The 23,150-nt window shown below is 41.5% G+C and overlaps 2 protein-coding genes across 2 annotated transcripts; one reads left to right on the top strand and one right to left on the bottom strand.

Annotated features, from left to right (window-relative positions):
* Positions 1-1,822: 1,822 nt before the first annotated feature.
* Positions 1,823-16,094, top strand: rab39bb (RAB39B, member RAS oncogene family b). The gene is made up of 4 exons (XM_061031776.1): positions 1,823-2,055; positions 4,166-4,554; positions 11,205-11,385; positions 12,899-16,094. The coding sequence occupies exons 2-4, from the start codon at positions 4,340-4,342 to the stop codon at positions 13,142-13,144; spliced, it is 642 nt and encodes a 213-aa protein (XP_060887759.1). The 5' UTR covers positions 1,823-2,055; positions 4,166-4,339; the 3' UTR covers positions 13,145-16,094.
* Positions 16,095-18,405: 2,311 nt separating this feature from the next.
* On the bottom strand, positions 18,406-22,668 carry vbp1 (von Hippel-Lindau binding protein 1). Its single transcript, XM_061031773.1, has 6 exons — positions 22,460-22,668; positions 20,282-20,406; positions 20,081-20,147; positions 19,907-20,005; positions 19,331-19,469; positions 18,406-19,071 (listed from the first exon to the last, which is right to left on the bottom strand). Exons 1-6 carry the CDS (start codon positions 22,640-22,642, stop codon positions 18,995-18,997), a joined length of 690 nt encoding a protein of 229 aa, XP_060887756.1. The 5' UTR covers positions 22,643-22,668; the 3' UTR covers positions 18,406-18,994.
* Positions 22,669-23,150: the final 482 nt, after the last annotated feature.

The raw sequence follows: 23,150 nt of genomic DNA, 5'->3' as shown, positions 1-23,150 counted from the left end.
TCTACATTGAGTAATAATTTTTTCTAAAATAGGTTTGAAAAGTTTCATTTGAGAGTTGCAGAAATATTTAGTAGGCGTCAATTAGAAAGCAGAATAATCTGCAATAATGACATTCAATCAAACATTCTGGTCTGGGGCACAAGAGAGGCATCCCCTGACTTTTTTTTTTATATGCACATTTGCTTCTCTTCAAAAGGAGCTTCTCAGAGTGCTGGACAAAAAAAAAAATGCACGCCAGTTGCATTACACATTTTCACCCAGCAGGTGGCAGCAGATGGTTACGTCCCATGAATTTGAGACATGAAGAGCAGGGCATTGCAGTGTCATGGTGCTTTCTGGATCAGTGTTGTGTTTTTAGGCTTTGGCACAAGTTCACCAAAACAAGGAGCCTTTGTAGTATGAAGATGAACTTTATTATCTTTTCCTGGGAGCTCCTGAGCGATCATGTCTCGCAGGTTCGTTGGTGGACGGCCTCCTCTTTTACCTGCTTTTTTTTTTTTTACACAAAAATGAGTAATGTCTTTTTACCTGCTTTTTTTTACACAAAAATGAGTAATGTCTTTTTACCTGCTTTTTTTTTTAAGTGTCTCAAGATAACATTTGTTATGAATTGGCGCTATACAAATAAAGATTGATTGATTAGTTGAACACAAACAGAAAAACCTCAATATATTGTGTAAATTTCCTTTTTAGTTGCCTAAATGTTTTATTACATTTGCCATTTTTAAATTGCCTAATCTGGAATTTAAAAAAAAATGAAAAACAACATTTTAAAAATATTTATTATTAGCTATCACCTTAGAATAAACCCAAATTCTTCCCCTTAAATCCAAATATTTAAACATTCAAAATTCAAAAAATGCTGACTTGTCTTTACCACCGTCTGCCTGTCCAAAACACACACACACACACACACACACACACACACACACACACACACACACACACACACACACAGAAACACACAGTCTCATGCTCAGAGAAAATAAAAAATAAAAAAAACTACACTTCCCATCTAGCAGCACTCCCTCTTCCGTTCCTGCGCAGTGTGGTCAGCACTCTGGCCCAGTGAGTGTGCAGCCTCCCCCTTTGCCGGGACAGTGGACTTTGAACCGGGTCACGGGGCATGACAAGTTAAAACAATTAAAACAAGCATGCCAATATAAAATAAAATAAAATATGAATTAGTAGTCCTACTGATGTTTAATTTTCAGAAAACCAGATGTGTGTGTTTACAGTCAGCTCGTATTCCCTTGAATATAGCAACTGACAAATATTCAGGCTTTAATCACATGATATCACGTTGCCACTAAAGTGACATGAAGTATGCAAAGAACGACCACATGTAGCCAATCTTATTATTATAATAAAGAATGTCTTGTTTTGAGCGTGCTCGTCCGGTGTGTTGCGCCTCTCCTCGGTCCTTTACGGTAGTGGTACTGATGCGGGATGAGTCAGGCTATATGATGCTGCTGCTACCGCTGCCATTTCATCAGCAAAGGAAAAAGCCCACACAAACACACACACACACACACACACACAGCAGCTAAACACAGACATGATACGGTGGGATTCCCCTCTGACAGAGCTCATCCTGCCTTCATAAACATCTCCGGCTGCCTCGCAAAACGAAACCGAGAAAAGACGCTCCAGTGGTTTATTCTTGGATCCGGTTGAAAGCGAAAATAGATTTTTTTTATACATCGCACCTGCTCTGGATGCGGGTTTCTCTCCCTCTCTCTGCTTCTCCATCGGGCCTGACATTAACACAGGAAATCAAGCCCTGAACTCCGGAGGGGTGTGTGTGTGTGTGTGTGGGGAGGGGGGGGGGGGGGGGGGGGGCTACACTGTGTACAAGACAAACATCCAGACCCGGAGGCGTTGTCACAGTTTCGTGTGTTTTTTTTTTTTGTTGTTTTTTTTTTTGCTGCGTCCCGAGGAGGATCGATACAGGCAGACTGGTCGGTGCCATGGAGCCCACATCAGCCTGGTCCTGAACGGAACACGGAAATAAGCGAGTTATCCGGCTGAGGCCACACTCCTGCTCCAAGCAAGGTTTGTTTTTTCTTCACATTCTTTTCATTTGTGTTTTGGAGAACAAGCCTTAAAGTGGTTCTCTGAGGGAGGCCTAGATTACAGTCATGATGTGCCATGTTCCCAACATAACCTGCAGTAAACACTCTCTGCTTTAAGACGTCTTCAAGTGGACTTTAGAGCTTGAACACCCCCCCCCCCCCAAAAAACAAAACACAGATTAAACTCTTTAAAAAAAAGCATTAAAACAGCTGCATTATTATTTTCAGCAGCTTTTATAATGTCTTTAAAAACTCACATTAACCTGCTCCATTAAATCAAATCAAACACAAGAATAATCAGAAACTTTAAGAAGGTTTTTTTTTTGTCCTGATCAAATGTCGTGCATGTACAATGAGAAATAAAGATGTTATCTAGGCCTGTCTATCTGTAGAATTAGGCTGTATTAGAGTATAGCAGGCAGGACGTGACTGGAGACAGGTGGGGTATGTCAATGATGCGTTCAGGGTCGTGCCGGACCTTTTTTTTTAAAAACACATCCGGTGTGTGCGAGCCCACAAGGCGACTATTTCAGCCACTCATGTTTGTGTTTGCATACCGACCGAGCTACGCAACCTGACTCCACTGACACACCGAGAGGGGGGCTGATGGGGGGGGGGGGGCCCGTCTGGTGGTGGCCCGGTCACACACAGCTGTAGTGGAAAGATCCGGGGTAGGCGTATATATAACATTTCGATTCAGTGATGGAGGTCGTAAAGATTTATTACTTTAGTTTAAGTATTAAAGGAGACGATCTGTAAAGCACTAAAATTAGAAATGTATTCTGCAGGATTCACAATTTAGGTCATAATTCGTGATGCATTCAGGGGTAAGCATTATTCATGTTTAACCTGGAAGATTTTTTAAAATTTAAATCTCTTTAAATCCTGATTCATACATCATAAGTCAAAGTCATTTCTCTGTGGAGTCTTGTCATGGAAGAAGAAAACGCTTGAGATTCAAACGTGTATCACCAAGTGCAACGGGGTCACACACTCAAATACCAGAGCCCGGTATCAAACGGGGCATTTAGACGTCGGCTGAATAATCCAGAAAAGCTGGCTTATTAAAAAACATCGATTGATGCCATCAAGTGACGAGGGAAAAAAAAAAAAAAAAACATAAGAGGATTTTCTCTCGTGTATCTCGTGGTTTTAATTAAATCACGCACTGAACACAATGAAGCACAGTGATGTGTGTTAGAGGGGGTCTCGGGGTGTGTGTGTGTGTGGGGGGGGGGGTGATGGCAAAAAGCCAAATAAAGTCACTGAATCATTGCCAGTTTGTCCAGAAATATGTGTGTTATTCATTTTTTTTGGTGCCACTTGGCTCTTGTGTTTCATGTGATTCTTGAAGGTGGGGGGAGGGGTGAAGGTCACATTTACTAATACTTAACATAACAGGACTTTAATACAGGGTGGTGGGGGGGTCGGTGTTTCGTTTTATGGTCTGTTAATCAGCACTTCCTTGTCCGTCCCCCCCCCCCCCCCCCCCGCCCCCTGTTAAGAATAAAGCCGCGTCACTCAGCGCCCCCTACAGGCCCGGAGCACTTTCCTTGTGTGGTTTTTGTAAAATCAGCGATTTTTAAAGTTTTGTTTTCTGGTTTTAATTTGTTGTTGATTTGAGATTGAATTACAGAACATCAGTTTCTCACTTGTTTTGCCTCTGCAGCATGTTTCTTTCTTTCCTTACGAGTTTAAAATCTTCATTTGTTTTGGACTTTTCCATGGATGTGTTGGAATAATCCTCTTTGGTCAGGAAGCTTCCCAAACTGAGGGAAACTTTGTCAACTCCTTAAACATTGTATATTTTGATATGCTAGGAGGTTATTTATTTATCACATGAACAACTTACTGGATGAGTATTAGGCCACATGTTGCTTCTATTATTCACTGTTCAGGTTTACAGTACATCATAGGAAACAGCCAAATTTCAGAATAAAGTCACGATGGAGCAAAACAGGCAAACACATCCTGAAAAGATTTTGCTGATTTGCAGAAAAAGGTTAAAAACAAAAAGGTTTCCGATTGGTTGCTTAATAGAATATTGTGGATATTTTAAAGAAAATCACTTTCTGTTTCTGTTTCGCCAGCACGCGCACACTGGAAGAGTAAACAGACTACCATCAGACTGACTGACTGACTGATTGACTGACTGACTGACTGACTGATTGACTGACTGACTGACTGACTGATTGACTGACTGACTGACTGACAGACAGTCCCAGAGTCTGTGTGAGCGGCAGACAGCCTCAGCCCTAAAAGTCATGGAGGCGATCTGGCTCTACCAGTTCCGGCTGATCGTCATCGGGGACTCCACGGTGGGCAAGTCGTGTCTGATCCGGCGGTTCACGGAGGGTCGCTTCGCGCAGGTGTCGGACCCCACGGTCGGCGTGGACTTCTTCTCCCGGCTGGTGGAGATCGAGCCCGGGAAGAGGATCAAGCTGCAGATCTGGGACACGGCGGGTCAGGAGCGCTTCAGGTGGGAACAGCTGTGTGTGTGTGTGTGTGTGTGTGTGTGTGTGTGTGTGTGTGTGTGTGTGTGTGTGTGTGTGTGTGTGTGTGTAGAAGTAAGTTTGTGTGTAATAATCAATCTGTGGCGAGTTAACTAGCTGACATTAAGAATATGATGGAGTTTTCAGATAGAAATATGAGTCTTAACATTACTTAAATATGCCATTGAGCAACATTGTAAGGTAATTATAGAATAGAATAGAATAGAATAGAAGAGAATTTCTTTATTGATCCCAAACTGGGAAATTGTGGCGTTACAGCAGCAGGTTGTCCAAACACACAATATGAGTAAAAAACACAATGTTAGCAAATTTAAACATAATATAATATTAACTACAAAGTAAATAAGCACTAAAAATATCAAAACTAAGAATGTGAATATATACAACCAGGATTTAACTTAGCATTACTAGTCTTAATTATGAAAAGATTAAATACAACATACTTTGCTGGAGAGGTAGCTGAAAAACTGTTTTTATAAGTTATATTTAAAAAGATGTCGTCGTCTGTTTCAGATCTTATTGAAGAGGTTTGTTGGGATTTATTTTGAAGGTTCCTTGTCCTCTAGAACCGGGCCTGGAGGCGATGATCAATAGTTATGAGCGTGGTTTGGTGATTTCTCACACTTACTTACTCAGCAGAAAATGAAAGCAACAAGGTCAAAGTATTCATCATTTACTGCTAGTGAGAAATGCAGTTCAGATTTTACTTACCAAGCACTCCACAGAATGAGGAACTCATAGTTTTACAACCTGGGATTTGGATTTATTTGGAAACTGAAAGCGTCGCCCGGGGAAATCATGTTTCCTCATATCTTGTGGATATTTGTTGAGAGACGTTTTTTATCCAAAGCGACGTACATCAGAGAGTAAGTGCAACATAAGCAAGGATCTGGAAAAAAGGGAACAATGTCAGTAAGAGTAAACGATCAGCTTTGAGTCAGAGCGGAAAACACAGGTGCTGACAGGAAGTGACCAGAGGCAAAACACAACATTGACGGCAGTTCTTGAGAGCTTGAATCAGCATCAAAACCATCATTATCAAACTAAATTTATCATCATCGACTTCCCTCCGTGCAGATCTTTGGCTGCTGACCTTTGACTTCTCAGCCAGGGAAAGGGGAACAAAGGAGAATAGGGGGGGATGAAAAAAATAAAACTACTAGAAGATCAACAAGAACAGTTAAAAATTAGGGTCAAATCTTCCATTTTCATATCAAGGGGCCTTTAACATTGTCTGGACCCAAGTGCAGATGCTTAACAAAAACGATGTATTTGAACAAAAAGGCTAGAGGCAAGATGCAAAACAAAAACTTACAAGAACAAAATCCAAAAAGGGGAAAACAAGGAGCAACAAGGAAACACTGGAAACTCTGACAACTACTCTGAACTTACAACAACTAACAAACATCCGACAAAACCAGCAAACTACATCCAAGAACTAACACATCTGACTCACAACATCAACGAGAAACACTAAGATACACAGAGAACTCAAGAATGTAACATAACCACTAGAACAAAGAAAGACAAGGATGAAGAAACTACAAAATAAAACAGGAAACACTAAAGACTAAACGATGAAACATTAAGACATAAAACACACAAGGGGAACAAACAACACTCGGATGGACAGGAGGAATTAAAACATGGAAACCTAAACACTGAAAAACAAAACTAAATAAGACCAAATCATGACAAACATATCAGTAAAGAGACTTCAATACTTAAAGGAAACGTTGTTTTTTACAGATCAGCTTTGTGTCCCTCATTCAGGCTCTGAATGTAATGATTAAATAAATTGCTCAATAATTTCTTCACGTTCAGGTTTACGCTGACAGCCTGCAGCTTCCTAAACTTGAATAACTACTGGACGACTTCATTATGTGAAGCGGTTATTCAAACGAGGCTCGAGGTGTTCAGAGCACTGTAAACACCGCGGGGTTAAAATAAGTACACAGATGAAACTCTAATGATTCACACGAGGAAGAGAAACATGGTGTGTGTTGTGTCTTAATAACCTGCTGTGTTTTTGAGATTTGGATACACGAGTTAAACCCGAGTTAGTCCACCTTTATGATATGACCTTTAACCCCGGTGGTTAGAGTGATAAACACGTCATTTATACTGGGAAGCTGTCTGGGGTTTCGATTGTGGTTTGAGTTTTAAAAAGTCCGTCGTAAGGTCAGTTTGTTCCCTACAAAAAATGACACGTCCTGTTGCTTTTGGTTTCACATTTATGGACACAGATCCCGTTTGTTTGTCTGTCCAGGACGACCTCCTACCTGAGCGGACTTTGCTATTTGCGCAACCTGACGACACTCATGTGGGTTTTTAAATCCAGTACGGACTAAATGACACATGACAAGTGAAATGTTTGTTTTATAAGACTTTACTAAAGAAGCTGGGGATCAGGCGGGAAACACACCTAAAGAAAAACACCACTTCAGTTTTTACACTCAGACTGGTCTGGTGAAATCACCTGTGTGTGTGTGTGTGTGTGTGTGTGTGTGTGTGTGTGTGTGTGTGTGTGTGTGTTAGTGTGTGTGCAGAACCTGTTACAACAATTACATCGTTATCTTTTGAACATTCCTTGGCATGTGAACACATTGTTCCCAAGATATCACCTCTTCACAACCTCGTTTTCACTCATCTGTGACGTAAACGCTGCAAAGTTTTGTATCTGAATAACTTTACGACGGCGTTTAAAAAAAAAAAAATCTTGTTATATGTTCCTGTTTTCAAGCCTCATGTACGAGAACACGACCAGGAAATTGATTTTTATTTTCGCTACAGAGGAGTGATGTCTACTAGGAAAACTGAGGGGGCGGGGCTCATTACATTTAAAGAGACACACACACCAAAACGGAGCGTTCTGAGAGAGCTGGTTTATACAGGGTCACAAACCTCCTCTGGTGCTTCATTCATGTTATATTTTGAACAAAGCACAGCACAGATGTTTCATTTAGACCACAGGGGACTGTTTGAAAAGGTGGAAAAGGGGGACAATATGTCCTCTTTAAAGTTTAAAGTTCCTGATGTAGGATACTTGTCTGTATTTCTTTTAGTTTAATGTCTAACTAAACGATATTTTCCTTTGTAATCGATTTGAATTCAAGTAAAAAACTGCAAAAATGTGCAAACGTACCGACTATTAGTTCTTTCTTGGTGCACTTCTTGAGTAAATGTATTTCCCTACACGTATTCAACTGTTGCCCTCGAGGTCGACACCGTACCACAACCGTGTAACTTAAAGGTTAAACATCTAAAATTGAAATATTCCTCTTGTCAGTGTGTGAAGACGAATATTAAACCCAGTGTGACGTATATCTCACAACTCAATATGCATCTTTCACACATGCTTACACACTCCCCCACACACACACACACTCAGCTCCACTCATCATCGTGACAGAAGGGGACTAATCTCACCTGTCAGCGCGATCAGTGTCTCCATGGCAACCATGACACGTCCCTTAAAGGCCCCCGAAGGACAAATCTGAAACCTTCAAACATCGAGGAGCCATCTTGAAAAGTATATCTGACCATTTTTCTCTCTCAGACTGTTAATAATCGAGTCACTTCACGGAGGCAGAGATTTACCGCACCTCTTTTTTTATGTTTTTTTTAAGAGCGACATCAGATAAAACATCAACCAATCAGACACAATTTCTTTAAAATAGGAAAGAGATCTTATCCTAGCTGAACACAGGAACATAGTTTCATATTTTCTTAACTCGCAACTGGCTGAGAACGTCCGACAGAATCAGAAACTAAAATAAAAGTGTCATGTGATACACCGTCATTACAACTCAGTATCATGGCAGTTTGTCATTTCTAAAAAACCTAATCTAAATGTCGGTGTACAGGGACATTTTCCATATGTTAATCCATTCATAGTTTCAAGTTGGCCAATTAATGTCTACAAACTGAGAACTTCTGATAAGCTTGGAATAAAAGAAAAAGTATAATGAAGCAGATAAAAGCAACTCAGTATCACGGTAATTTGTCGAAATAGTCACAAAAGCTAAAATTTTCAATTTCTCTATTTACTCCGAGACCTTGGTAGGAAAGTTTTAAAACTGGAAGTATTTTCTGTTCCTGCATCCCGAAAGTCTTGGTTGGATATTTCAGTTACAAAGTCAACATAACATGGCTGGGCCAAACCCAAAACTTTCACTAATGGGATCATTATGTTATGTGGGCGTCCCGTGTGAAATCAAGATGACATTTTAGCCCCAAACACGATTTTGGTTTTTCATGAATATAATCTCAAACATCACAACGTTAACCATGGGTCATTCAGTATTCTGTCATGAGTTTGGTTTGGTTTAAGCCCAGGCTTGAACTTCAGTCTCGTGGGTGATGAACAGGTGATGTCCTGTATGGCGAGCGTCTTCTACATGCCGCCATGTAACATCAAGTAATGCCAATAAGGTTGGAGTAACTTCACAAAATGAAACTGAAAGTTCATTAACATGGTATTTAGTGACTACTTCCCAGGTTGCTGTGATACTGGGTTACACATTTCCAGTTTTAATACTTCCACTGGGTTGTGTACAAACTGAATATACACCCGGATTCTTCGTCTCAAACTCTTTGTCCCTCAGTAATTTTGGAGATTTGTGTTTACAATCATCACAAATTACTACATGCTGCCTATCTTAATTGTTAATGCGTTGTTTTTTATATCTATATATCATTGGTATGAGCCCACCTTCCATTTTTTGAGGTCATAGATTTGGAAACTGTTTGACTCAACAGTACTAAAGAATGCTTTGGATAGCAGTTCTGTAGCCATTTTGAGGAAGTATTTAAGACACTCTCACACTGTTTTACATATTTTGGGGATTTGGTGTCAATCTACTTAATTTCTTAAGTCCTTTCCCAGCTCCTACAAATCTACTGGCCTGCCTCAAATCTAGTTTTAACCCACCTCACACTTCAGTTTCTGTTCTCGTCTGGTGATGCAGCTCTCACTCTAGTCCCTGTTGTCTCATATTTATATTCCTACCTGAATACAAATACATACGTGTGTCTGTGTGTCGAATCAAATGAATCACTCTGTGAGTCTGAATATATCCAAACACCTCCACCTCCTCCACCTCCTCCACCTCCTCCTCCTCGCTGTCGACTAATCCTCCCTCCTTCCTCTTTCATGACACGTCTCAGTTTCCGTCTCTACCTCCAGTCTGTGATTTTCCTTCTCATTATCTTTTTGCTGACGTTCTCTCCGGGAGGATATTGTGGGAAGACAGACGCATCACAAGGGGGGGTTGGTGTGCGAATGTGTGCGTGTAGGTTGTCAGTGATTGTCAAAATGTAGCTGCTATTCTCCCAGACGAGCTGCGGTGTTAGATTTTGGTTAAAAATAAATTCCCAATTCGAGTTTCCACTCTGACTCGACTAAAGTAACTTTGTATATTAAAGACACAAGATGCTATTAAAGTATTAAAGATGCTAATTTTTTGCTGTTGAAATCTTAAAATACTAAACTGAGCATAAGCTACCAAAATGATGCTGATTATCATCTCTGGCTTAATTCCTTCTACTAAGCTATCTATAGCATCTTCTCTCAATCTAATACATTTCAAACTTCTCAGCTCCTCCAGCTGACACCTCCATCACATCTGCTTCTTCTCTTCTTCGCACCTCCTGTCATCCATAATTTTCCTCTGATTAGTTTTCCCCCCCTCGTTTTTATCACATCTTATCATCCCTTTCACTGAAAATGGCTTATCTCTTGGCCTTGTTAATTTGAAGAGAGATAAAAGCGCATAGGTGTACGCTATGCATTAATCTGTGGGATTTTTTATCCTCTGAATTGCAAGAGGGGAACTGAATGTCATTAAGGGTTGGCTGAAGAACTGGAGGAAGGGAAACGATGGGAAAAGAGAAGATGAGTGGAAATGATGGAACAACATTTTTTGAGGGGTTGATGCTCCACTGCGTTGTTGTAGCGGTGAACAGCAGCTATGTCTGAATTTAGTGGCTGTATCCTTCAGAAGGTACGTTTGAATATCGCAGTATTTTGAAGGCACCTTTAAATTCGGCCGACAAATGCGTTGTCCTCCCCCGGCGAACAAACTTTTGGCCCAGTACATCCTTCGTGGCCCAACATCTCCCGAGGTTGCTTACAAAGTAAAAGTTGCTGGCGGGCTCCCAAGGGGCCGAATTAATACAATTTTAAATTCTTATTGGTTTCAACTCAATTGAATAGCTACCAATACTAATGTTTAAAAACAAAAGGGGCCTTGAAACTTCAAACAATCTTTAAAATGATAGGTTAAGTGTTGCGACGTTAGTTATGTTAGCTAGTTCTGGTGAGGTTGCTAGGCGACAGGTGCTGTGATTAGAGAAGAAAAGATGAGGGCAGGGACAGCTGGTGATGCAAACAGGGAATCCTCTGTAGACCAGACCGTCTCATCAAAGATCAGCCTGAGTGGTCTATGAAGGCTAAAAAGGTAGGGTCCTTTGAAGGATGCTACCCCCGAAATGGGACATAGCTAACGATACGTTAGTACACCCGCTGGCTTCTCTGAAAATGACTTGTGGCCTCACAAGCTGTCAATGGCGGTCCAAAGACTTGATCTTTCTGACTGTTTTGTAACCTCTGCAGGTCCATCACCAGGGCCTATTACCGCAACTCAGTGGGCGGGCTCCTTCTGTTCGACATCACCAATCGCCGCTCCTTCCAGAACGTCCATGACTGGCTGGAAGAGGCGCGCAGCCATGTCCAGCCGCACAGCATCGTCTTCCTACTGGTGGGCCACAAGTGTGACCTGGAGGCACAGCGCCAGGTGTGTACAATATCAGTGTGAATGAAAAGGTGTAACGAAGAATAGTCATAAGGTTCGGTTGATTGAAGAGATAGCAGCGTTTTTTTCAGGGTTATGTAACATACTCTTGAGCAAAGACTGCAGTATTAAAAATAAACCCCTGTTCACATTTAGATCAGCACACACTTGGATCAGAAGCAAGTCTTCATTCCTCAGTCTTTAATTCTCTTGACGCTGCTGGCAGGCAGAAAGCAAAAATATCTTAACTGGAATATAGACATAGCAGGATGACACTGCAAAATGCTCTGCAAAACACTCCGTCTACACATGTACAATCCAGTGTTCAAGACACAGGACTCTTTGCTTAATTCTCAACTTAATCCATACACTGTTATCACCTAATTATAAACTAGGATGCTAATTCATAAGCCGCTTTTGACACATCTCAGAATTGCAACATCCATTAAATAACTGCACTAAGTTGTTGCAGGACAGAGGAAAATTCCAATAACCACGTTTGTCAATGATAAGGCCTAGTAGCTGACAAATCTTTTTGATGAATTACTCAAATTTCCCCAAAACAAGCCTCTAAAAACTTATGGCCTGGTTCCAAAAAGGTCTCTACTCAAGGTTCCATACTTTTCGATTGTCCAGAAAGTGTTGGGTGGAGATTGCTAGTGTTGCTATATCAATGCACATAAGACATTTCCAGTTTCTGATTTAGGGTGTTCTCAATCCTTCCTTTTTTTAGTCAAACAAACTTGAACTGGAGTCACTTGTACAGTTTGTTTAAGCAACCCTAACCCTAACCCAATACAACATCAATACTAAGTACTAATTGTACCTGTACATAAGAGAGCACAGTTCACCAAAGTTACATTCCTTGTGTGTGTAAGCATACCTGGCCAATAAATCTGATTCTGATTAAGGTGAAGGCACAACCAATGGCAGCGAGACCCGTTCAAAGGCCAGTACTCTTGTAGTAACGATATAATTAGGGGGCCTTTTGTTTGTGCTGGCAATCTGACCCAACTTAACTCTGAACTGACTATCTAGCATACTTGCATATACAAATGCAGGTAATTAAAATCAATAGCAGCAAGTTGGAGAATGAATAAAGGTCCGACTTGGATCAGCAACATTGTACTTGGTTGATAATTGGTAGATTCTTTAAGACTACCAATGGGTTTACAATCTCACTCCTACCTCTGACAAATCCAACCAAAAAGCTTAATGACTTGAAGTGAAGTACTTTGGTTTTTGTGTGAGAAGCAACCAAATCAAAAAGAAAACACAAAAAGCTTACTAGTACAACCGATGACTTAGATTGGAGCGGAGCAAGTATGTCTGAAAATGCCAGTGGTTACTGCATTTAGTTTCTGGCCTATATGATTTCCTTAGACTTTTTGGTTGATAACTGTACTTCACTGCCACTTCCTGATGTTCTGGATAAAGACCTCAGAACTTCTACTAGATCTTGACTGCCCAGGACCCACATTGAAAAGTTTAAATTCCGTCTCATTTGATCTTCTAGGTAACTCGCCAGGAAGCAGAGAAGCTGGCAGGGGCGTATGGGATGCGCTACGTCGAGACGTCGGCACGCGATGCCATCAACGTTGAGCATGCCTTCACCGAGCTGACCAGAGACATCTTTGCCCTGGTGCGGTCTGGCGAAATCACAATCCAGGAGGGCTGGGAGGGTGTGAAGAGCGGGTTTGTTCCCAACGTGGTTCACTCTTCAGAGGAAGTAACCAAGAGTGACCGCCGCTGTCTATGTTGATCTGGGAAGAGTTTTGGAACTGAAGGGGAAATTGGGAGGGATCCAAGAAGGGTTCAGAGTGAAGTGGCTGACGGACAAGGGCAGCAGCCCTCTGACTGTACTGTCGGTACCCTTCTGTTGTTCCTTCTTTAGACTGGATACATGAGGGGATCACTGAGGAATCCGTTAATAGCCTGGTGGAAGTCAGAAAAAACATCTTGAACGTAGGTGGATCACTAAAGGATTGTGCCCATCTCTGTATATCTTTGATTTCTGGGAGCGGAAGGATCACAGATGCTGTGAGGGATCCCCATGATTCAATTCCTTTAGTTTTGGTTGTGGCTTATTACCAAAACCCCTCCCTGAAAGTCTAAGAAAGGCCTTAGAGAGAGGATCCACTTTTGGCTCTTCACCAACATGATGACACTCTTGACTCGTTTGATCTCTCTTTCTCCCATATACTCGTCCTTCACCTCTCTTACCCCTTCTTCTTAATCTCGTCCTCTCCTCCAATATGCAATTACATGATCACATACAAAACGATCACTTTTAAGTTGATGTTCAACCTCCTCCTAGCACATATCATTCGAAAGCTCAGTCGGTATCTTTAGGTTCAACCTTCCTTCCTCATTCCTTGTTAACACAAGTGTTTCTCTTGAGCTGAAATATTGCTCTACATTGTACCATCAGAGCTCAATGGAGGAGTCCTGGAGGTCCTGAAAACAAGATGGATTTCTTTCCTGGAACTTGATTTTATTGCCAGAGACCATATTATTTCTCTTTGGAGCAATTTAGGCCTCCAGTGAGCTCAATGACATTGGCTGGATGGTTATATCCATTATCATTCTGCTAAATATTGCGCTATAACAAAAAATCACCACCCATGCAGTTTATAATTGTCTCCTTAAGCGGAAAGAGACGACATGTACAGCATGACTGAAAGAGGCAGATTCCTTAAGGTGGATCAACATGAATGTTGGAGCCAGAAAGCACCTTAACAGTCAAGTCCAACTGGAGCCTAATTTGGGACATCTGAAGGGTACTACACAAGCTGGAAATTATTTCTTGAAAGCAAAGCAAACAGAGGTGGACCGGACCTCGGCCTCCACAAGAGAACCACACTACCCACAATGCACGCCTATGGATAATATAATCATGCGTAGATAGTCCAGTTGGCAGGCATCGAAATTGAGCCAACAGAGATAAAAGAATGAGAGAAATTACGAGGTTACCTCCGGGCAGGTGGTTTTCATGCCTTTATTATATGTGTACACAAGTGTAATATCTCATCAAACTTTCTGTTTTCATTTTGTTACACTCCACCTAATGGATCCAAACTATTAAACTATCATCAGTTAAAGAACACCGCGTGAAACATGCTTGTTTTGCCCAACATGTGGAAAGGTTTAACCCTGCTTCATGTGGTATTAAGAAAGTTGAGATAATTTTTTCCAACAAAGTACCGTAAAAATCCAATGTGTAAAACAGATTATTAATACCTTTGTCTTCATTTAAAACGTTGTCTTGGTGCTATATACTGATGCAACCAATATACCAGTTTAAATGTTCAGACATGCACCCCAATACCGCAAATGCAGCCGCCAACATCAGCCACTGCACACAACCTGATGCAATTGAAAATCAACCCCCATTCACTGTGTATGGCAAGTGGCCGCTACAATATGCAAAGTGGTCCGGCATACAAAGCAACACAGACCAGGCTGGTGATGCCACTTTGTAACGTTGTGGACTTTGCAGAAAGTAATAGAAACCGTCACACAGGAAGACAGTTAAGAACTTTTTCTCCCCTGGGGGAAACCCCACGAAAACAGACTGGGTCTTATACACCTGTGGACTTACATCCTGGGTTTTACGGTACTTGCTTACATGTTTATTTATGGTGAAGGGTTGAAACATGGAGTTGCCTTGATGAGTTTTGAGCAATAAGATTTAAGACATTATCTTTAGAGCATCCATATTGTTTCTACATTACATAACATTTGTGGAAAAACACAAAAGTCACAAGAACAACTTCAGAATCTGGACACTTGGAACATTCAAAGAAGCATGTAAATGGGTTTTTAACAATTTTCTGCCAAGTTTAGACATGTGTCAGATTAACCTTTAAAAAGATGATGGTTTTACGATAACATAAATGGTTTTTAAATTTCACCCAAGATGTTGGGCCCATATGGGTGTTAATACAAATTCCAGAAGAGATAAAGTAATAAAAATTAGATTTTGAAGGAACAGTTAAAATCAACCAGAATTGGATGGCAACATCTCACAAATATTCTTACATGCAGATTCCCTACAAACTTATTTATTCTCACAGGATTAGTTTAGGACCAGTGTGTCATCCTATGTTTTTGGTTAATTTACCAGAAATGTGTAATATTTGACATATAAAGACTGAAAAGAAACATTCAGTTGTTAGCTGTTAGATGCATCGGCATGTTACACATTTGTGCCGAATGTCCCCCCCCCCCCTCCCCCGACATAATTTGGCCAACATCGGCAACACTTATTTGACACCAACATCTCCGCTACATCTTCTCCACAAACACCTTTCATCTCGCAGTTTTTAATTAAAGTCCTCTCTAGATATGTGAGCGCTTCATTTTCACACACTGTATGCCCTCTTCTGACATGTCTCCAAAGACTTTTGGTTGTGTTATCTCATTTTAACATGATGAATGTATCAAGAGGGGGGAAATGGTGAGATCTTACACCGGGGTTGTCATGCAACAAATGTGTGAATGAGAAAACATTTCCTGTCAAGGCTGCAGAACCTTTTTCCTTACTAAAGCTTGACAAAAAAGGTTAGATACATGTTTTGGGACTTGATTGAAAATGATTCATATGACGGTCCATTACCATATCTGTAAACACTGAATTATTCTAAATGGAAATGAGTGAAACGTTTCCAGACCTGCAAATATCCTTCGAAGAATAAAGAAAGAAAGCCTGATGTTCTCGTGTTGCTTTAATTATCTAATTTTATTTTGTTGTGTTTGTTGCATCATCATCAAGTTTCTTCTACTTCTAACGTTCCCGATTGGATGTCACAGTGCAGAAAAGCTCGGGGAGCGTTGAGGTCTGTCTGCGTGGGTGGATGTGGATGCAAAGTCTCCGGTGTGCCAAGCGCCACCTCATGGGCTGCCAAGACTCTTTCACCAGGTGTCAGCCAGCGGGGCGATCTGCTCTGCTGGTACAGAACAATGTTGGGATATCTCTACACTCTGTAATATCTTGCTTCTGCTCTGAAAAATACTGTCTTAAAGAAATACAAAAGTTCAACCTTTAAAAAAAGATTATTTTCTTGCTTAAAGTTCAACGAGAGGAGCCAGTTTAAAGTCTCTCTGGTAGGTAGTAACTATTCAAGCAGCCAGTTAGAGCCCAGGAGCAGTTAGCTTGCTGTCCAAACGTTGAGGATCACTGGTTTGGTATTTTGGTGAAATCTGAAGTAGGTTCCAACATGGCGGCTGCTGTTGCTGATGATGATGTAACAGATGGCTGACGTCACTCAGGCTTCGTCCATTACTATTTACAGTCTGAGGTCTAATCACGTATTTAAATGACAGCGCTATTTGTTTTTCCATCTCATTCTCCATGTTAGAACAAATCCAATCAGAGAGTCAAACAGCACTCCAGAAGTCCACCGTGCTTGGAAGTCATTCATCCGATTCCCTTAAAAAACACAATTCAATCCGAGTGTAATGGCCTCTTCTTTACTGGAAGCCCTATCAGCTGCTAAAGGCCTGGGAACGACTGTTAAATGCTTTTTGGCTCCACTGCAAGGAAGGCAAATGAGTTTTCTTTCAACGCAAACTGTCGAGTCATATGATATCACTGAAGCTGAAAGCAGCATTTTTAGCCGACTTGGAATTCCACTCTGTTAAGAGTTTTTCCCCCTTTTTTGCCCCCCCCCCCCGAACACACAAGCCTCTTTTATTGATCCGCGGCTCAGCGTGGCTCAAACAAAGACGTGGTTGCTGGGGAACAAGTCACCTCAGGACTCTGGGAAGGGAAGGAGGAATAAAGTTCAGGTGGAGGGAAGCACTCGTATGGTGGAAAGAAGCAGAGCAGTGAGGGTTTGCAGAGACACATACCTAGGTTGATTTACTGGCACCCTTGGGGCTTTTCTCTGCCAGGGTCTTTGGCAGAGTTTGGGTTCACTGAGGCTGCATCCACGCACCGAATGCAAAATACTACCGAGCTTTGTAACGAGGTAGCCGTCAACAAAACTGCACCCTCACAAAAGCCGACAATAGGGCTCTGCAGAGTTTATTCTCGCTCTATATTTCACATTTTTTTTGAATGATTTTCTGATCAATGTGCAGATGAAAAGATCTTGTTTGTGTGTGGGTATGTGTTTGTTTTGGGGGAGGGGGTACCTAATGTATTAAGTATTTAGTTTTAAACTGTTGAAAGTCTCTGTGTGACCTTTGGACCCAAACAGGCTCGACTCCCCTCTTTCTACGATTTGTGCTTAGCCAGAAGCTAGCTGAGAATGACAAAACAAAAAAGCGTTTGTATGACTTATAAGATAAATATGACGCCACGTTACACATCCAAGACTTCCACACACTCATTGTGCTGCAATGATAAAAGTGAACTAGTGCAGTCAGCTGTGATGTAGTACCACATTTAACCACTGGGTGGAGGCACCGAGACACTACACGGAACAGGTTTGACCATTTGCAGCGAAAACACCTGAAATTGCCGAGAAAAATAAATATTTGAAACTGTTAAATGTGTTTAAACGTTAGAGGAACTTGTGTTACCTTTGTGGTGCAGACTTGCCGATAATCACGTGTCATAAAAATACTAAAGGTGGAGCTGTCCAAAATTACATGATTAGTTCTAAACTAAAACCCCAAATATTTAACAATTAGTTGAACTGTTGCGTAAGACAATGAAACTCAAATTAAATGCTATTTGACTGGTGATTTAACGTAGAAATAATGTGCATATCTGTGATCAAATTAGCCACAATAGTTTGGCTGATTAATCAGTCGTGCTCTATTATTAAGGCCTGAAACGGCTGCATGAGGTACAGAAGGTGTCAACACAGCACGCTCCTAAAAACGACCATTTGTTACATTTTCACCCTTAAAACGCTCACAGAAACCTACAGGCCGTATTTATATGTGTTTGATTCTATAATTCATGCTTTAAAGGTTTTATAGTTTTAGAGAAGACTTCACTTTGAGCCCTTTGTGTCTCGTCGGTTTGAATGAGCAGAAACAACAGAAAGAACAGCAGATCGAGGTCTCGTCTCTTTGCCCAGGTGTTCTTCTTTTACTTCATTCTTTGTTAATGATGAATACAGTGAGAGACAAATAAATATAGACAGAGCAGCAGCTGAGAGGGGGAGGAAGAGGAGGACTACAGCTGATCCCTCTGAACTCCTTAAAGTCCTGCAGTGAGTAAAAAAAAAAAAAAAAAATCTTCTGCGCCGTTCATTCTACAACGGCAACTGGGTGATTTTGAAGCGACTGAAGTTTAAGGTCCCAGGTGTGATTATTTGTTGCAGGTTGAGGAGGAAAGGGGGGGGGGGGGGGGGGGGGAGGTGGAAAAAATGCAGGAAAGGAAAAAAGAAGGTGCAACTCGTTCACAATCTGACTAAACATTTAAATCATTAAGAAGAATACAAAAACTGCCCCGTTGCGTTTGTTTTTTTTTTGTTCGTTTTTACTTGAAAAAATACTTTAAAAATTAACAAATCAACAGAAAACAGTAGTGGAGGGAGTCGGAGCTTGACAGAGCTCTGGGGGGGGAACATACACATCATTTTGAGGGCTTTGTTTTTCTTTTTTTATTGACTAAGGAGGAAATCGTTTGCAGAAGGCGGTGCGGACGCTGATATTAAGACTTGTCTGCAGACTTGAGGAGGTTCTCTTTGCTCCTCGATTTGACGGCCCAGTTGTAGACTCGCGCCATGTCTGAGGGAGCGAGGAGTTAAGGAGACAACAACACAAACACACAGCAGCAGCAACATTTCGATTTGCTTAAAATCCTTTTAAGGCAGCAGAAGCAGTTTCACCTTTTCGTCAGCAGATGGCGCTGTTTCTGCTTCCACAAAAACAATGTGACAATTTACAAACAAAACTGATTTGACAAAACTAAACAAACGGGGTGCAAAACAAAAACTGTACAAACGTTCTCTCGCTGTCATTTCGCAGCTACACGGTGGAAGGATACTGACTTCGGTGGTGGTGAACTGGTCCCGCAGGAAGTCCAGGTCGTCCTCGAGCGTCTCCAGATTGCGAGACGCCGTGGATAGATTCTTCTCTAGGAGAGCCTGGGCTTCATCGATGTCGTACTCTAACATGACGTTCGCCTTTGAAAGGGGGATGGGCGGGGGGAAAGACGTGAAAAGGACCGGAGTTATGTTGAGTCCTTTTGTCTCCACGGTGATACTTAGCAGCTTACGTTCCCCTGAGCACTTCTGTGATGTCACCGTTTTCAAGTCTACCTTTGTTTTTGTTTTTTTTAAAGTGAGGTAGAAGTAGGACCGGGAAAGTGAAACTTCAAACACAGTAACAAACGCCCATAAAAAGATTTTTGAATCTGCTTTTTGGTTTCTAAATGCATCCCCCCTAAACCCGTCACAACCAACTTTTACTCCCCCTGCGAGAGGAAAGTCGGCCACTTTTAGAGGCATGTAAAACCAGTGAGATGAGCGTGGGTTAGAAAAGAGTCCACATGATATAACACGATCCTGACGCTGACTTAAACCTCACTGTCACTGTTCAGGTAGCATGCACCTCGACTTACCCCTAGCCAAAGGCAGACTTTGTTGGTGGGCGGCACTGAGGCCTTGCAGTAAACGTTGTTACCCAGTAGGAAGTGCGTTTCCATCGGCTCTGTGGTCTCCTGGAAAACATTAACGGAAGTGTTTAGACAAACGTACGGCGCTAAATTTGCTTTATTCTCTAAACTGTCGCGCACCTTCTTCTTCTGCATGTGTCGTAGGATTTCTAGCGTCTGTGTGATTTGCGGGATCTGACTCTTCAACCTAGAAATAATGAGAACCACTTTTAGTCCAGATCATTTAGAGAACATGCTCATCGATGGATGCAGATGCGCGACTGTGAACAAGACATTTCGTGAAATCTGAAGCGGCACAGACGTCTCCTTCGACGGCGTTACCTGAGCTTCTTTTGGGACAGGTTCAGCTCCATGTATTTATACTTCTGGTACTGCTCGTCCAGCTTCCTCAGAGCTGAATCCGCCGTCTCGTTGCCCGGCTGCTTCATGAAAGAGTCCACATCCTCCTGTGAAGTGAAGCAGAGGAGAGAGTCCAGGGTGAGTGACAGAATATCCTCCTCTGAAACAAACGACCAGGAGCGTGAAAAGGAAAATCACCAGCGCCCCCCTAGTGGACAAACTATGTTACTGCAACACTGATTTTAGATTACTTCAAACTCAGAGCATCTTTTACAAATAAACTCCTCAAAAAAAGTTCATTTTGGTCAATTATTTCTCCACTTTAATAATACTAATTGGTGTTGTATTATATATAATTGGAAAGCCTGATCAGTCACCTTTACAACCAGGTGTAACTTGTAAGGATCGTTCATTCGTGGAATGAGCAACACAGCTAAACGTGCGGATAGGTGGTGGTCACATTTTGCTGTGGGATGGCATCCCACTCCTGGGGGGCGGCTGTGGCTCAATTGGTAGAGTCACCAACCGGAAGGTCGAGGGTTCGACCCCCAGCTATGCAACATGTCCGATGTGTCCTTGGGCAAGACACTTAACCCCAAATTGCTCCCGCTGCTTCAGTGGCGGTGTATGAATGGGATTAGTTACTTCTGATGGATGATACTACATAACGATCATCACTACCATCAGGGTGTGACAGGTGGTGTAAAAGCGCTTTGAGTAGGTGGAAGACTAGAAAAGCGCCTTATAAGCTCAAGTCCATTTACCATTACTCCTCAACCAGTAGTTGTTGAAGGTCAACCAGCGTGGTTGTGTTGGTCACTCTGGCATGAACAGCACGCCCAAGATGATCCCACAAGTGCTGTCAATCAGGTGTCAGTCATACACCTGTAACCAACACACACCTGGCAGCAGTTGAAGCTCAAAACAGGAGTGAATACCAACAGAAGAACATCGCAGGTTTTTTGTTTTTTTCCTCAGATTCATTTTTGGGCTTTTTGTGCCTTTAATGTAGAGACAGGACAGAGGATAGAGTCGGAAATCATGGAGAGAGAGAGAGAGAGAGAGAGAGAGTGTGGGGAATGACGTGCGGGAAAGGAGCCACAGGTGGGATTCAAACCTGGGTCGCCCGCTTGGAAGACCACAGCCTCCGTACATGGGGCGCGGGCACTAACCACTGCTCCACCAGCACTTTTGGCACATTTTTTTTAGGGCGCTACCCGCACGTTTAGCTGTGATCCTCACAAGTTACACCTGGTTGTAAAGGTGACTGATCAGGCTTTCCAACGATGTAAAATACAACACCAATTAGTTTTATTAAAGTGGCCAAATAGGTGAAATAACGTTTACAAACTTTTTTTGAGGAGTTTATGGTAGTGCACTTCCTTGCTAATAAATGACCAACAAATGACTTTTAAGATAAGAATCATGTTTTAAGTTACTAAGCAGATTAATAACTCTGAGACAACAGAATGTATATTTATTTTGTGTCTTTTTTCCACGTTTGCCTCCATACTTTAAGTTCTCCCTGTGGTGCAGATACACTCTTTTAAGGAGCGTCAATCTATCTTATTTCTATGTGTATTAGAGTAGTTCTCAAATCAGAGTTTAGGGTCTGCAGGATGTCACTAAGGGGGCTACATAGGGTCCTAAACATTAAGAGTGGATTAATGTATTTCCTCTATAATTAACTTATTTTAATCTTTATGAAACTTTGAGTCATGCTTCATTCTCAGAAGGAGGTTTGTTGTATAATTTAACAGTTTAGGGTCCTTCAGGGGGGGTTAGGGGTCCTTCATGGGGGGTTAGGGGTTAGGGGTCCTTCAGGGGGGGAGAGGTTTATTAATACACACTTACATAATGATGCAGTTTTAGAAGTAGCAGCCTGCATTTAAAAAACACACATTTCTGTCTTACACACTACATTCACACAGCACTGAGCTCCACACACACACACACATTTTGTCCCTGAACATGTTTGCAGCCCTTCAGCAGCTGCACGAACAGAAATGGGGAAGGGGATTAACCAGTTAGCTTAGCGTGCTAACACGTAGCACAGCATGACGCGCAGACAGGACGCTCAGCGTGGTAAAAACGGGGTTTCCGCGGTCTTACTTCTGCAGGGGATACGAGGCTAAAAGAGAAACGTCAACGTTTACGTACCACGAACACAGCTTCGGGGATCCCGAGGTGCTTTTTCTTTGTCGCCTGCACGGCATTGCTGTTGTCTATGGTCGCCGCCATCTTGGAGAGAGGCTGCTCCTTCTTTCCGTCCGTACAAGCAGCCTGGGCGTCAACCGTCTCAAGAGGAGAGGGAGGCGCTACTGCCTCTAGCGGCCGCAGCATGTAACTGCATCTATTACTTATATGCAGTGGTGAAGTATATGGAGGACGAGATCTGACAGAAGTATAAATAAATGAATAAATAAATGAATGTATAAATAAATACTGGAATAAATAAATAAAATAATAAATAAATAAATGCGTGAATAAATAAATAAAAACTGGTAAATAAATGGGACATAAATAATTAAATGTCTTAAATTTATTACTACATTTATTTATTTCCACATTTATTTATTTCGACATGTATTTATTTCTACATTTATTTATTTCCATATTTATTTATTTCCACATTTATTTATTTCGACATGTATTTATTTCCATATCTATTTATTTATACATTTATTTATTTCCACATTTATTTATTTATACATGTATTTATTTCCACATTTATTCATTTCTACATTTATTTATTTCCATATTTATTTATTTCCATATTTATTTATTTATACATTTATTTATTTCCACATTTACTCATTTATACATTTATTTATTTATACATTTCAGTGTC

The sequence above is a fragment of the Labrus mixtus genome, chromosome 23, assembly GCF_963584025.1.
Source record: "Labrus mixtus chromosome 23, fLabMix1.1, whole genome shotgun sequence".
NCBI lineage: Eukaryota > Metazoa > Chordata > Actinopteri > Labriformes > Labridae > Labrus > Labrus mixtus.
The sequence above is the reverse complement of the archived record's forward strand: the minus strand, read 5'-3'. Positions and strand labels throughout refer to the sequence as shown.

Coding starts and splice junctions, on each gene's coding strand:
- rab39bb (XM_061031776.1), top strand. CDS start 4,340: ATGGAGGCGATCTGGCTCTACCAGTTCCGGCTGATCGTCATCGGGGAC. Junction 4,555..11,204: donor GCGGGTCAGGAGCGCTTCAG/GTGGGAACAGCT, acceptor TAACCTCTGCAG/GTCCATCACCAGGGCCTATT. Junction 11,386..12,898: donor ACCTGGAGGCACAGCGCCAG/GTGTGTACAATA, acceptor TTGATCTTCTAG/GTAACTCGCCAGGAAGCAGA.
- vbp1 (XM_061031773.1), bottom strand. CDS start 22,642: ATGCTGCGGCCGCTAGAGGCAGTAGCGCCTCCCTCTCCTCTTGAGACG. Junction 20,148..20,281: donor CTGTCCCAAAAGAAGCTCAG/GTAACGCCGTCG, acceptor CATTATTTCTAG/GTTGAAGAGTCAGATCCCGC. Junction 19,072..19,330: donor GTTCACCACCACCGAAGTCA/GTATCCTTCCAC, acceptor TCGCTCCCTCAG/ACATGGCGCGAGTCTACAAC.